The 14,663-nt window shown below is 37.1% G+C and overlaps 1 protein-coding gene across 7 annotated transcripts in view; it reads left to right on the top strand.

The window, feature by feature from the left end:
• Positions 1 to 14,663, top strand: part of LOC149773229 (ubiquitin carboxyl-terminal hydrolase 38-like) — a 146,523-nt gene that overhangs the window by 67,544 nt on the left and 64,316 nt on the right. The window contains exon 1 of one of the 7 annotated variants that reach the window (XM_089946582.1): positions 11,373 to 11,476. The exons of 5 other annotated variants lie outside the window; for them this stretch is intronic. In XM_089946582.1, the coding sequence (XP_089802708.1) occupies positions 11,471 to 11,476 (6 nt within the window). In that variant the 5' untranslated portion in view covers positions 11,373 to 11,470. Of the gene's footprint in view, positions 1 to 11,372; positions 11,477 to 13,405; positions 14,006 to 14,663 lie in introns of those variants that run through there. One more of the 7 variants, XM_089946581.1, reaches the window with a different exon arrangement.

Raw genomic sequence — 14,663 nt, 5'->3', positions numbered from 1 at the left:
TAGACTCCTAAGTTTTCGACCTTTTCACAAGGCATTCGTCAGGAATGACTTCTGGACTGGAGTCACATGATTAATTTAATGTCCATCATATGAAGAATCCTTCTGTACAGTGGCGGGAATTCCAATATGGAATCACAGTTCATCATTAGCTGCCCTTCCATGACTTAAATAGCTTCCCTTATTATTCTCCAGCACGTGATAGGCTATTATTCTCCAGCACGTGATAGGCTATACTTGGTGGCCAGAATAACATTGGCCAGGCCCGAGACTCAAACCCATGCAGACAAAGGTGAGATGGTAGTAATTGGTAAAGATGAGCACTTTAAACCACTTGGCCATCTGCAGGGCCTCAAATCAAAAAGAATAATAATACCATACTTAATAAAAATCATAAGAGGTCAGTGAGTTGTTGAAATGCAGTTTAGAAGCAATCCATTTAAAATCTGCTGGGTGTTTACAGTATTTTGTCATATGATACATTCACTTGCAAAGACAGAAAGAGGAATAAGCTCTATAAAAATATGGCAAGGACAGTAATTTGTGGATATGCTCATCTTGAAATGATGTTACAAATTTAATTGCCATCTACTGAAGACTAGGGCTAGTTGTGTCCATAAGATTTTTCATACATTGACATTGTATCCAGATGCAAGTAGAAAGGAGGAATAACTCTGATAAAAACATGGGTGCAGAGTGATTTGTTCATTTGCACATTGTTTGGTGATGACCATAACATTTACTAAATTTGATAACATTCCATAAAAACTGCGGTACTAATTCACACACTCACAAGATTGTGATTGTCTGGAGAATGGATGGACAGACATTAGGATTTCTAGACACCCCTGCCTCTAAAGGGAGGAGGTATAAAACCACAGAAGTGAATAATGACATCTCTTTTTCTGTCACTTCTCTTCCACCTCTCACTCATACCACAACCCCCACACCCAACCCCTCAACTAAATATAATCCAGTCCTTTTGGTATGTATTTAAGATATGATATCTGGGTTCTGCTGTGCCTCTAAATACAAGTGCAACTTGTGGCACACCCGTAAGCAGCTAAGCAAATATTTTACTTGAAAGATTATGTGGTCATATTGTCAGGTCTGATAATAACCAAACAAACTGAGTGTAGTCTTGATTAAGTTAACTGGGTCTCATGTACCATCTACCGTATTTCTTCTAGTTTAGATCTACTCAGATCGGACACCACAAGATGGCACTGTTGAAAAAAAAAATATATAATAGATTCGTGTGGAACATGCTACAGTTATCATCTGAAGATGTACACATCAATGAGCTTTTTAGATCTGGTTTAGAATTATTACCGTTTTTTAATCTAAACATTGAGTATGACAAAATATTGTTGTTCGTGAGGTTTAATGCCGCCATAAGTCAGCACTTGATATGCTATACATGGCGGCCAGTCTAATTGGTGGAGGAAGAACCTGGGGAAACCTCATGGGAACCTATTGGTAAGCTTCCTTACATACCCACATTAGCAGGACCCTAGAATCAAACCCACATGGACAGAGATGGCTGAGATCGGTAAAGGTGAGCACTTTAGACTACTTGGCCACCTGGGGTTTGTAATGTGAATTAAAAGAAGTTACAGTTTTAAATGGATCATCATGAAACAGTTTATTGTGACGTAAAACAGAATTTTTATCTGTATCTTGTTTTGCAATTTTTTAACGCATTGCGGTTATGCTTATTACATAATAGTGCCATTATCAAAAGATGTTGTTATGGACAAATCTTCAATGCTACTGTGATTTTTTGTAACGGTTATTACCCCATTTAACTTACAGCTCGATGAAACATGATGGAATTTTGTGAATGAACCTACTGTTGCAGTTTTCAGTGGATTGCTGTGAAACTTGTTGGATACTGTGGTTGTCATCAGAAGATGTAGTGTTGACCTGTCATTATGCATGAACTATTTTCAGAAACAATATTTTTAAACTATTGGCTCACCACATGATTGGGGATAGGCATGGTCAGTGAGGGAGGTGTGGGTATATTTGTCCCAATTTGAACTTCCTTTTGTATGTGCAGACATGTACTTCAGTTGACAGAAATTTTTAATCAGTTCCTTATATTTACATTTTTAGAATTGGGGAGGGTGGGCCAGCTTGGCTGAAATCAGTGACATCTCAGCCATATCCATGTGGGTTCATCTTGGGCTTGGTCTTTGTTGCTGTGTGAGAAACTTGTTGCTTCCTATTGGTCGATGTGTTCCCCCCCCCCCCCGAGTTCTTCTACCAGATATACACCATACCCTCGATAACTCGCAATCCCACTTATAATGCAGGGTCTGGCATGGATCCCATTTTTTAAAGCCAGAATATAACCCAAAAATTGATCCCTATTTGTTGAACTTGAAGAAAATTGCAATCAAAAATGGTAACGGAAACTTTGATGTATTGCCCGTTTTATCGTTGAAAACAGTAGATATTACCTGGAAATTTTAATCAACACTATGAAATATCAAATTTACAAATGGGTCATACAACTTTTTTACATTTTCTTTCCAAGCGACATTCTTAGTACACAGCAATTAATGATATGTAAGGAAATTTCAATGAATGAAAATGTCACTTATGCTGAGTGGAGGCAGTACTTTAATAAATAAATGCAAATTAAATAATTTTGTAAAACCAGCTATAAGCCTGAACTAATTACTCGACCGAAATGCTGACAGAAACAGTCCAAAGTAATGTATTTCATTTCCATAGCTCGATTAATAAACATTACGTCTTTTCAAAGATGTGCATAATAGGAATAGATTTTGCTTTGAATATAAATGTGTCATTCTGATACTCCTTCTTGAGAAGTAAAGTCTTCATTTATCATCGGCAAAGGCACGTACAAAGCAAACAGCACAAAAGTCCACCGGATTCTGAAATAGGAACGAAGGAATACACTTTCGATGATACAAGATGGATGAGTTAAGAAGAATCACATGAAAAAAAATTAATACAATATTAATACAAAAATACTACAGAAGAATGAACAGTGAAAATGCTCACATGATACATGGGACCCACAAGAAAAAATGGCAGCCAACAAAGCAACTAAGTAAAAAACTAGAGCGATACTTCAAGACAAGATGGACAAAAACGAACAATGTATCCTTCCAGACAGAAAAGGGACACAGGAACTTGACATGTCTGGAATACCAAGAGAAAGAATACCAGGGATATCAGCAGTGATGGTTGCAATAAAAGTAAAAAATCTGGAATACTTGCAACAGATATACTCAGTCAACCCAAAGGGTTATCAAGGGTACATTGTATGCCGTAGAGGAACCCATCCCATACTACCAGTCGGGGAATTAAATATTGCTGGGGAAACAGTTACAGTTAAAGAGCCCACGTCCATTTTGCGCAGAATAAAGAAACAAACTGGAGAATTACACTTCTGATATACCACATGAGATACCTCTAGCAGCAACGGTCAAAAGGTTTGACCACTAGCAGCAACAGTCAAAAAGTTTGAGACAAAATTGAATGTCAGGGTGATTTCGTCAAGATAGCAAAAATTCCCCTGACATCAATCTACAGTGGAACAAGGATTTTAGAGATAGAAAAGAGTAAATTAATATAAGTGAAACAAGCGTTTTTTCTACACTATTTTTTGGCTAAATTGTGGTATTAGCGGTGTATTTACCACAGAAAATGCAGTAGATGTGAACAGACTGAACACACTCCACATAAATGCCCTAAAAACCAGACTTTTCTAGACTTATATACTGTAATTGCATGTTGAAATTAATCTGTATAATTGTCAACAAGAAAAGGATGCATCTTTGCCTGCTATGAATATATATATATATATATATATATATATATATATATATATATATATATATATATATATATATATATATATATAATCACATTTATATACATGTACTTGCTTATAAGTTGAGTCAGATTGCAAACAACAAAGATTCTAATCTGCTGTAGCATATTTTTGTCTATGATCTACTAATTACTCCTATCAAACTGCATAGACCTAGATCTTCTGGTGCATGATGCTACAGCATATCTGGATCTGTGCAGTTTGCAGTTGGACTCGACTTATAAGCAAGTACATATGGTAGTAATACGGTATTGACCTTTCTGGTTATATTAGGGATGATAAAGGTATTCGACTTTTCTGGTTATTTGGGTAAGTGGTACCTGTCTGGTTAAACTGGTTAGTGGTAATAGAGGTGCATGTTTTGACCTATCTGGTTAAATGGTGAAGTGGTATTACAGATGTTGACCTTTCTGGTTTTATGGGTATTCTTGGGTCATGCTTCAGTTTTTAGGGGAAAGAACTTATATTTAAATTGCTGTTGTATCAAGAAGTTATTACAGATTAATATCTACTTAACCCATTATTATGGCATAAATATTTCTCTGTACAAATTGCTACTTACAACTATATGGTCATTTTTGTTCACATATATCATTCAATGTTCCAAGGATCATTAATATGGTATAGAATCAGTGTTCACCCAGATGCTTTGAATTCACCAGCTTTTTTATGGTTTACCAATTTCTGTGGATTTATGATTCCTACAAAGCATGAACTTCAAAACCAAATAAGTCATAAGAGTCCTTCCCCTTTTAACACATTGACCCTTGGAGGTGTTTGTCATTTTCGCCTGAAATTCGAGTAGGAAACACATTTTGAAAGCTATTTCTGAATACGTCCTAATACATAAACTTCCAGGTGATATTCCAATAACGTAATGCCTAGTTGTTTTAGAAACATCGTTTTTCATTGGCTATTTGACTCTTGCATGAGCAGAAGGGTAAATGTTAATTTTTTTGTTTTTGTGTTGATTAACGGACCCATTATTTTCATATAGAGACCACTCTTTATTCAAAATGCGCATCTTTTCTTACTTTTTGCAAAGGTTCATCTGTCTGCTTGCAGTTCATATTGGTCTGCCATAGATCTGAGACCAAAAGGTCTAAAATCCAGACACAAAATCGAATTCCGACCACGGGGGAATTTTGGGTGGAAAAAATCGGGTCCAAAAAGGAGGTTTTTCCCCATGTATTTTGTAGTGCAACTAGAACTTCAGATGATTTAGTATCATTGTAGAGCTAGGTCTGTCTATCTTTCTATAATACCACCCACTTTAGTGTATCATACATGACCTTGATGCTACGGAGCTCAGCAGTAGGCTACTACCTCCTGCCACATAAACTTGTCACCAGGGGTTAATGTGTTAAGCGTACACTGATCCTTCACTGGAAACCATGAGTCATACCCTTTTCACAATCCACATTGATTCTTCAGTGGAAACCATAAGTCATACTCCTTCCCAATCCACATTGATCCTTCAGTGGAAACCATAAGAGTCATATCCCCCATTCCCAATCCACATTGATCCTTCAGTGGAAACCATAAGAGTCATACCCCTTCCCAATCCACATTGAATCTTCAGTGGAAACCAAAAGATTCATACCCCTTCCCAGTCCACATTGATTCTTTTGTCGAAACCATGAGTCATACTCCTTCCCAATTGTCATTGATTCTACAGTGGAAACCATAATAGTCACTCCTTCACAATCCACATTGTTCCATCAGTGGAAACCATAAGAGTCCTACTCCTTTGCAATCCATATTGATCCTTCAGTGCAAATTATAATAGTCCTACCCCTTCCACAAGTCGCAAAATTAAGTACGAATGGAAATGTAATTTTGCAAGACTACAACATTGATTCCTACTGAAGACAAGAATTCACAGTACATCATTTCTTTTATAGGAAACTACAGACAGTCATGTGTGACTATGAGCCAGTTTCTGTATTTCTGTCCTATTTCATCATCTTTTTCAGTTGGCATAGACCACTCTGGTGGCCTAGTGGTTAGAGTGTCCACCTCGGAAGTGGAAGGTTGTGGGTTCCAACCCTGGCAGAGTCATACCAAAGACTTACAAAAATGATACTAACAGCTGCCTCACTAGGCGCTCACCATCAAGAGGTTAGTGTTAGGACTGGTTGGCCTGGTTTTAGGATAATGTGACTGGGTGGGACATCATATTACATGTCTGCAGCATGATGCCCCAGTGCTAGACATCACTATAAACTGCCACACTGCGGACATCATAGTGATATGACTGAAACATTGTTAAAGCTAGTTAAAAATCCTAATCACACACACACACACACACACACACACACACACACACACTCTCTCTTGGCATAGACCGCATCGGTGGCTAAGTGGATAGAGTATCCACCTCAGATGTTGGAGGTTGTAGGTTCAAACCCCATCTGAGTCGTACCAAAGATTTATATGAATGGTAGTAGCAGCTGCCTCACTTAGTGCTAAGCATTAGGACTCGGGTCGGCCTGGTGTTAGGATGATGTGACTGGGTGGGACACAATGCTGCATGTCTGCGGCATGATGCCAGAGTGCTTGACATCACTATAAAACTGCCATACTGCAGACATCATAGCAATGTGACTAAAACTGTTAAAACTATGTTAGAAATCCAAATCATACACACACACTCACATGGCATAGCCCTCACAGAGCCAGAATCTTCACATCAAGTTTATATGTGTGTAAGAATGTGTGCATTTTTATTTAATGGTTGTAGGGGCCCCGAGTGGCCGAGTGGTCTAAAGTGCTAACCGTTTCGGATCACTTCCGTTTCACCTGTCTGCATGGGTTCGAATCCAAGGCTGCCAGTAGCTTCTTGTGGGTCGGTGGTTCTTCCCTGAGTTTTCCAGGGTTCTTCCTCCACCAGTTATACTGGCTGCCATGTATAACCTATCTTGTGCGGAAAAATGGCATTAAACCCTACAACAACAACAACAACAACAACATTTAATGGTTGATTTGAACATAGTTGAAACTTTATTGAATATTGAACACTTGCCTTCACTGAATTTTGTTGTTGTTGACATATTAGACACTTACTCATCATTGAATGGGTTTGTGGCTTGATGGGTTGTTATGCCACCACTGTGGTAGGTGTGTTATGGTTGGGGTGGGGTGCTTCCAAGATTTTATCTAAACATTATGGAAGTCCCACCCAGGCTCGATTTTGGTTGGAAGTTAAATTAGTGAAAGATAGATATAAAGCTCCAAGCCCCCAGTCAGTAATTCTGATGGTTAAATTATTGAATATTATAAGTGAAATTCAATGAATAACAATTTAATGACAATTGAATAGACAAATGATTAAAATTTCTCAAGTACTCTCCTTCCACTCGACCTTGTGATAGCCTATTGCATCATTTGATTTGTAGTGTGAGATAGTTTTCCACCTGTCCTTGTATTCTGCTCATATGTGTATTTTTCTCTCCTATTCCCCTAATTCCTTCTCCTTTTCCTCCCAACTTTCTCCAAATTCCTTCTCCTCCTCGACTTCATTATACTCCTCCTTTTCCATTTTTTCCTCCTCAACTCCTTTTCCTCCACCTCCTCAACTCCGAATACTAGACTTGTCAACTATAACTGTTCTTCTAGTCTCACTTCTGTCTCCCCTCTTGGAGACTTGGGACTTAACTGAACCAGCAGTTCTGTCCCACAAAAAGCTTCCTTTACAAAGCTTTGTCTTTCCTTAGAATCTCCTAAGTTTTACTACCAAATTAAGAGTGGCATCCTCGGAGTAACCTCATATTGCACAGCAATCTTCCTAGGCGAGACTGAATTTTTGCTTGCTAGTTAGAAGTTATGATTCGGATTGAAATTGTTATCACAATTCTGATTGGGTGTTGTTTTGACCTGATTCAATCAAACTTAGTGGACAATGTCCTTCTCGCTGTTTGTCCATGTGGGGACGGATTTATAACATGCCTTGTTTCCCCCTTGTGGGTTCCTCTGATCTTAGGACTAAGCTGTAACACATAGGTGGGAAGTTGCTAGATTAAAGCCTGTGCCAATCCAAGATGCTGGGTCATCTCTCTGGTCACAGTAACCTTGCGTAAGAGATTAATTCTAGCCTGTGGCAATGTTCAGACCTCAAACCATGGCATATAATAATACCTTAGTTTGTACACGACTTATGGACTTGGGCTTAGCAAATATTAACAGGGTTCTTTGTTTTTTGGGCATATTAGATATAGCACTTCATTAAAATGTTCTTGTATATTAGACATGTATTTCATGGACTGGTTTCACTAGACATAGAACAGACTCGCACTAAATTAACTTGTTTTTTTGGGGAGGGGAGCATATTAAACACTCAGACTTGTAAAAAGTGTCTTTTGGCATATTAGGGATGCACATCATTGAATGGTTTATTTGGACATGTAACAGACATGGACTAAATTGAATACTTTCTTTGGAAAAATTAGACGCTTGGACTTTATTGAACGATTAGTTCGGACATATTAGAAACATGCACTTCATTCAGAGATTTCTTGGTGTATATTAGAAAATTGCATTTCATTCAGTGCTTTCTGTAGACATATGAGATACTTGCACTTGGAATGATTTTACACTTGCAGTACATTAAATGGTTTTGTTTGGTCATATTAGAAACTTGCATTTCAATGAGTGGTTTCTTAGGCATAATAGACACTTGAACTTCACTGAATGGGGTATTTTTGTATATTATAAACTTGCTACACTTCACTAAATCGATTTCTTTTGATGTATTAGACACTTGTACTTCATTTAATTGTTTCTTCGGACAAATTAGAGACCTGCACATCATTTAATGATTGTTTGTTTTGATTTTTTAAATTTATAGATTGGTATTTTGATCATAATGATAACAGAGATAGGAACATTTTTTGGAAAGCATTCTTGCCCTCTGGACAATTAGACTGAAAACTCTGGTTGCACAGAGAAATCAACTGGTTGTACATTTCAAAGTTTTGTCATATATTCGCAATTGAGAGTTTTGCGATTACTTTATTATTTAAATTCTACATTGGATTTGTTTCAGATTCCATGAAAATTAGTGCCTAAATATGAATTTGTATCAGCCATTTCATGTATCCAGCCAATTACATTGATTTGCATAGTGAAAGACCTACATATTTTAAATTTTTGCCATCAAAAGGTTGATGTCCTGCTGGTCTTTGACTTTTAGTCACTTGGTTGCCCAACCATAAGGCCAGCTAAGCAGATCTTTGGTCCTTTGTCCGTCATGCATCATGGTATGATTCTTTTTTAGATGGGAGCTGCAGTAGCTCAGTTGGCAGAGTATCGGATTTGTAATGCAAGGATCACCAGTTTGATACTGGCCCATGTCAGCCTGGCACAGTTCCGAAGTTTGTCCCTGGGAACGGCTCTTAGATTCCAGTTCCTTGGCTTGATATAGCCATGGAGGTGTTAAAAGTGCAGTTAAAACCAAGAAAAACTTGTTTACCTTTGCAATAAATTTGAAATCCTAAACCTTTTTAGGACACTTGAGTACAATGACCCGTAAAATGTCACAATAAAAGATGTAGTATCTTTATTATATTCCTTTTCCACACTTCTGACTTGTCACATGTTACAACATAGTTTTGTTGTGATTTTTTTAGTTCTCTGAATTTGAGTACAGAGAAGTATATGCTTTCATGTTTCAAAAATTGTATGTACTGAAGAAATGGTAATCAATTTTTTACCTTTAATTATGTGTACACAGAACTAGATCATTTGATCAAATACAAATAATTGAAGAATTTGTTTACCGAAAAAGATTTTTATTAAAAATGAATAAGCTTGATCCTACACTTAAGTGACTGGTTTTGATTATACAAGAAGTGAAATAAATTAGGTAAAAATTGTACATCTAATTCGTGCCAGCTTAACAGGATCCATGACCCTACCTGTATTTATGCATTGGTAGTTGGGTATTTTTCACATCAAAAATGCATACACAATAACTGTAGTTGATATTTCTCTCACTGCTCATTTAAAATGAAATAATGAATAGAAAGTGTTCCACATTGAAATGTGACCTCTTTTGATCATTAGTGAGATGGGCTGAATTCCTGTTACTGTTACATACATTTTTACCTTATATACAGTGCTGATTTGGAGGAATAGTTAACACCTGATGACCCATTGTTTACTAAAACGTTGTTTCGGATGTTCATATTTTTTAATGTTCCAGCCTTATAATTTCTATGTTATATATAATTGTTAATATTTTAAGGGTCATTGGTTATTTCTAATGGCTTTATTGGTTGGTTGGTTGGTTGGTTGGCTCTGTGGTCCATTTTTTAAATATGAACATGCAAATGACTGACACACCCTGCTCTGTCTAATCAGTGGACGCAGTTTTATTTTGGGTTTTTTAATGAAGTACAGGGATATTGTGATATTCATGGGGCGCACTGTGGATGAGTGGTCTACGGCCCTCGCCTTCACAGATCAATGACATTTCACCACTGTCTGTGTGAGTTCAAGACTCTGATGGACCAATAGGGGCATGTGGGAAAGGTTGCCAGTAGCTTCTTCCTGTTTGGTGTTTCTTCCTGCGGTCTTCTTGAGATTCTTCCTCCACCAAATATACTGACCTCCATGTATAGCAATATCATGTGCTGAAAAATGGTGTTAACCCCACAATATTGGATAATACCATTCTTACATACGTTTTGTTATGGTTTGTTGTGTGATGACTTTGAACTTGTCTTACACCATATGAGCTGGGCAAATGAAACTTGGGTCATTGATAAATCTGTTGGTATAGATTGTACCCTGAGGTTTGGGGGTGGGAGTGATTTTACAGAAATGAGAGATCACTGTTATGAGAGAGCACCTGATTTGAGAGACCCGGATTGCCATGATTTATTGATTATATGATGTTGTGACCTGTTTTGAGAGACTATTATTTTTTGGCAAAAGAGGTGGTCTTTTAGGACAGGTTCTACTGTGCTTTCATATGTGACAGTGGAAGATTTCTCATCATGCCATACAATGCTTGATTGTGTGTGCCTGCAAAAGTTGTACCTGCAATGACAATAATTAGTATTTTGTCAGCGAGAACAAATAAATAGAAACTGCCTTACATTTCAGATGTGGAAATTAATCTTTGATAAAATAATTTGACCAGACACCATATGCGTGTCTCTGCAGTTATTTCCCCTTACTTGACAACACCGACAAACCCACTGTGATGCATTGCTGAATTGTGCCTGCGTTGTTTTAAGATAGGATCAGATAGCTTACAAAATGACAATAATTTAATTTACTGCAGCAGATTATGTTGATCCAATGCTACAGCTTTCCTAAGTCCCATATTTATATGATCAGGCTATGAAAGTGAGGTGGATTTACAAAAAGTAGGTGGTGGTAAGCGTGTTTTGTCAAAGAATGAGTATGATGTTCAAAACTTCTGTTTTGGAGCAAGTTTGGTATATAATGAAAATTTTTTTTTCTTCCTAATTTAATACAGGCTTTATTTCATCTTGCGGTGGGTCCCAGAGTGGCCGAGTGGTCTAAAGTGCTCTCCGTTACGGATCACTGCCATCTCACCTCTGTCTGCCTGGGTTCGAGTCTTGGATTCAGCCTATGTGGGTATGTGAGAAAGCGAGAAAGCTTACCAGTAGCTTCTCATGGGTCAGTGGTTCTTTCCGGGGTTTTCCCGGGTTCTTCCTCCACCATTAATACTGGATGCCATGTATAGCCTATTGTGTGCTGAAAAATGGCATTAAACCCTACAACATCAACATCAGCATCAATTTGCGGCACTAAAAACTGTATATTTTAACTCATGGCTTTACTACTCATTAAAATATAATGTTTTGGTACCACATGATGAAATATATCTGGTATTAAACATAGGAAAAGAAAATATCTTCTATATACACTTACTTGGCACGAAAAGGTAAATGTATACATGCATCTGACATTTGTTAATACTTTCTGGGATGTAATCTCTGGGTCATAGACAAAATATTGCCGGAAACCCGTGAGCCTGCGCTCAGTCTTCATTGCTGATTAGATTGTATTCCAGAATGGTACATTACAGAACAAAACACATAACATTGAATTTCAAACTGATTGGGTTATTGGATAAAATGAATATTTTCTCTGTGATTAATTAAGTAAATGGATATGAAAATTTATTTTAATTTTGATACTGCCAGTCCTGAGTATGATATTCTGGCAGGCGTGATCCTGAACTCAGGCACATAAAAGAAAGTAAAATGGCAGCAAGAAATATGCTGAGAATCGACTCAAAATCAATGGTACAAATGTTGGTCACTAGTAATTGTCTTTGTGACACCTAATGAATTTCAGGAAAGGAAAAACTATTTCAAGCAGAATATCCATGCAAGAATTTTCATCTTGACCTGGGGGTCATCAAGTGGCTGTGATGTAAGGATGTAAGACACTTGCCTTTCTTGGCTTGTGTATATGTGAGAAAGCTTGCAAGTAGCTTCCCTTGGGTTGGTGGTTCTTCCTGTGGATTTCATAGGTTCTTCTGTCACCAAATATACTGGCTACCTTGTATAGCCTGTCATGTGCTAAAAAATGATGTTACACCCACAGAAACCAAATCATCTTGACCTAGAATTCCATCTGTGAATCTTTTGTGTCCTAGTTATATGAATATTTGTTCTACTTTAATGAAATACCTTGTGTTCAACTCTTAAAATATGTCTCACTCCCCATCTCCCTCTCTCTCTCTTTTTCTCACTCTGTTGGGGTGGGTCTGAATTTGAGATGTTAGATTTATGCATTTCAAGTCCAGAATAGCGTTCAGGGGTATAGAATATGTTAAAATTGTATTATACCAAAGATTTTGTTGTTGCTTATTTTAAACCCTCCCCCTCCCCCTATTTATAGCAATACTGAAAGGACCTAGGGAAAGCACTCAGAACCCAGTAAGCTACAATCAGTCATTTTCCCCCAATGATGAAGAAAAAAGCTACAATCATTCATTTTCCCCCAGTGATGAAGAAAAAAGTATCACCTTAAAATATTCCTATTATGTACCAGGAACAAGTGTTTAAAATACTTATTGATGCATTTAGAAAAAAACAAGCAACAAAAGAAATGTTTTGGGTTTAATGCCATTTTTCAGTAAAGGATAGGCTGTACACAGTAGAACAAAAGAAATACTCCACTGAAATGTAAGGTGGAATTTACTATGTTTTGAAAAGAGTATGATCAAATGATCAACAAAATCATCTTCCATGTGTTGTGGGACATGATCGGGATAGAACTTATTTAATTTACTGTGGGTGTTACAGGAGTTGCTATTTTATCAGGGTGTGGCCAAGTGGATTATTTCATCAAGTGGATTGTTTTATTAAGTACACACACACACACACACACACACACACATGCACACACAACTCGGGTGACCAAGCCACACTTGTCAAGCCTAATCAGCACAGTGGCCTTCTGGGTAGATGTAGATAGGTAAAAGCATATCTATTGGAGGCATCCAGTATGGGGAGTAGTAGTAGTAGTACAAAGGTAAAGCCTATTTATATCAGGAAACTGTCTGAATGAATTGGACTAAGCGGAACTAGAGTATACTGTGACAGGGCCACCAGTTGTGAACAGGGTCTCTGCACAGGATTGTCTGTTATGTCAGCTGGAACAGTCATCAGCATTTAGTGTGGGAAGCCAGAGAATTTCATTGGAAAGAAATGCTTCAGTGAATTTGATAGGAAAATTACCACTGATTTGGAGCTCTTTCTTCATCACTTAAAACCGAATTTTTGTGTACAGTTACAGGTGGGAACTGTTAATATTGCTCTACTGACACAACAACTAAGTCCTCTGGCTGGTCAGTTTTGTTACCTTTAGTGGACAGTACATCAGTTTACAAAAAAATTTAGTCTGGAATATTATTCAACACTGGAGAATTCAAATGTCATGGAACTAAGCTTAGCAAAAGGACACTCAAGAATTTCATGTATTGTTTAATCCATTCAGAATATTAAGGTGTACTTACAACTCACGAGCAGCTGAACAAGAGGAATTGTTCCATTCGTTGTATGGAATATTATTACATTTACACGTGAGAAAAAATCAGAATACACAGTCACCATGAGCTGGTACAAATCCAAAAAGTCGTATAGTTTACAGGTAGGTAAAATGCAATAAATGATGAATTTTATAATAATAACAATGTCATATTTTTCTTGATGTGATTTTTGCTGGTAGACGGTTTACACCTGGACATTTGTCACTATCTCTTATCAGTTGATCTTGTCTCTCATGTTGTTTGATAAAAAAATAATTAGTATTTTGTATGCAGAATCACAAAATGGTTATTCATTGATTGGTTTTGATTATACAAGAAGTCAAATAAATTAGGTAAAAATTATGCAACTAATTCTTGCCAGCTTAATAGGATCCATGACCCTAACTGTAGTTTATTAGAGACCATGTTTAATTGAGTTACCACATAGTGAGGTGCAGCTAATAAGTTGCGTTATGTACCATGAAAGATGTAGATGTAAGATCGTTGATATGTAGCATTTTTTTCCATTTCTTGATAAATCATACTAAAAAGCACTCTGATTTTTTCAAAGAGATCAACAATTCCAGTCAAGTTTTGACATTGATGCTACATGACACTGTCACTCCTAAAAACAACACCTTTGTAATGAACTCGGTTGGTTTTCTTATTCAGGTAATTTGAACTTGCATTTAGTAGCACAAAATGTGTTTACCTTTAGACAGTTACAATAGCTTGTGTGATAAAGATATTGATTAGTTGGTGTTGAACTGCTCTTTGAGC

This window comes from Sinohyriopsis cumingii, unplaced genomic scaffold (assembly GCF_028554795.1).
Source record: "Sinohyriopsis cumingii isolate HCF-2022 unplaced genomic scaffold, ASM2855479v2 utg000810l, whole genome shotgun sequence".
Taxonomy (NCBI): Eukaryota; Metazoa; Mollusca; class Bivalvia; order Unionida; family Unionidae; genus Sinohyriopsis; species Sinohyriopsis cumingii.
This window is presented reverse-complemented; position numbering and strand designations above follow the sequence as displayed.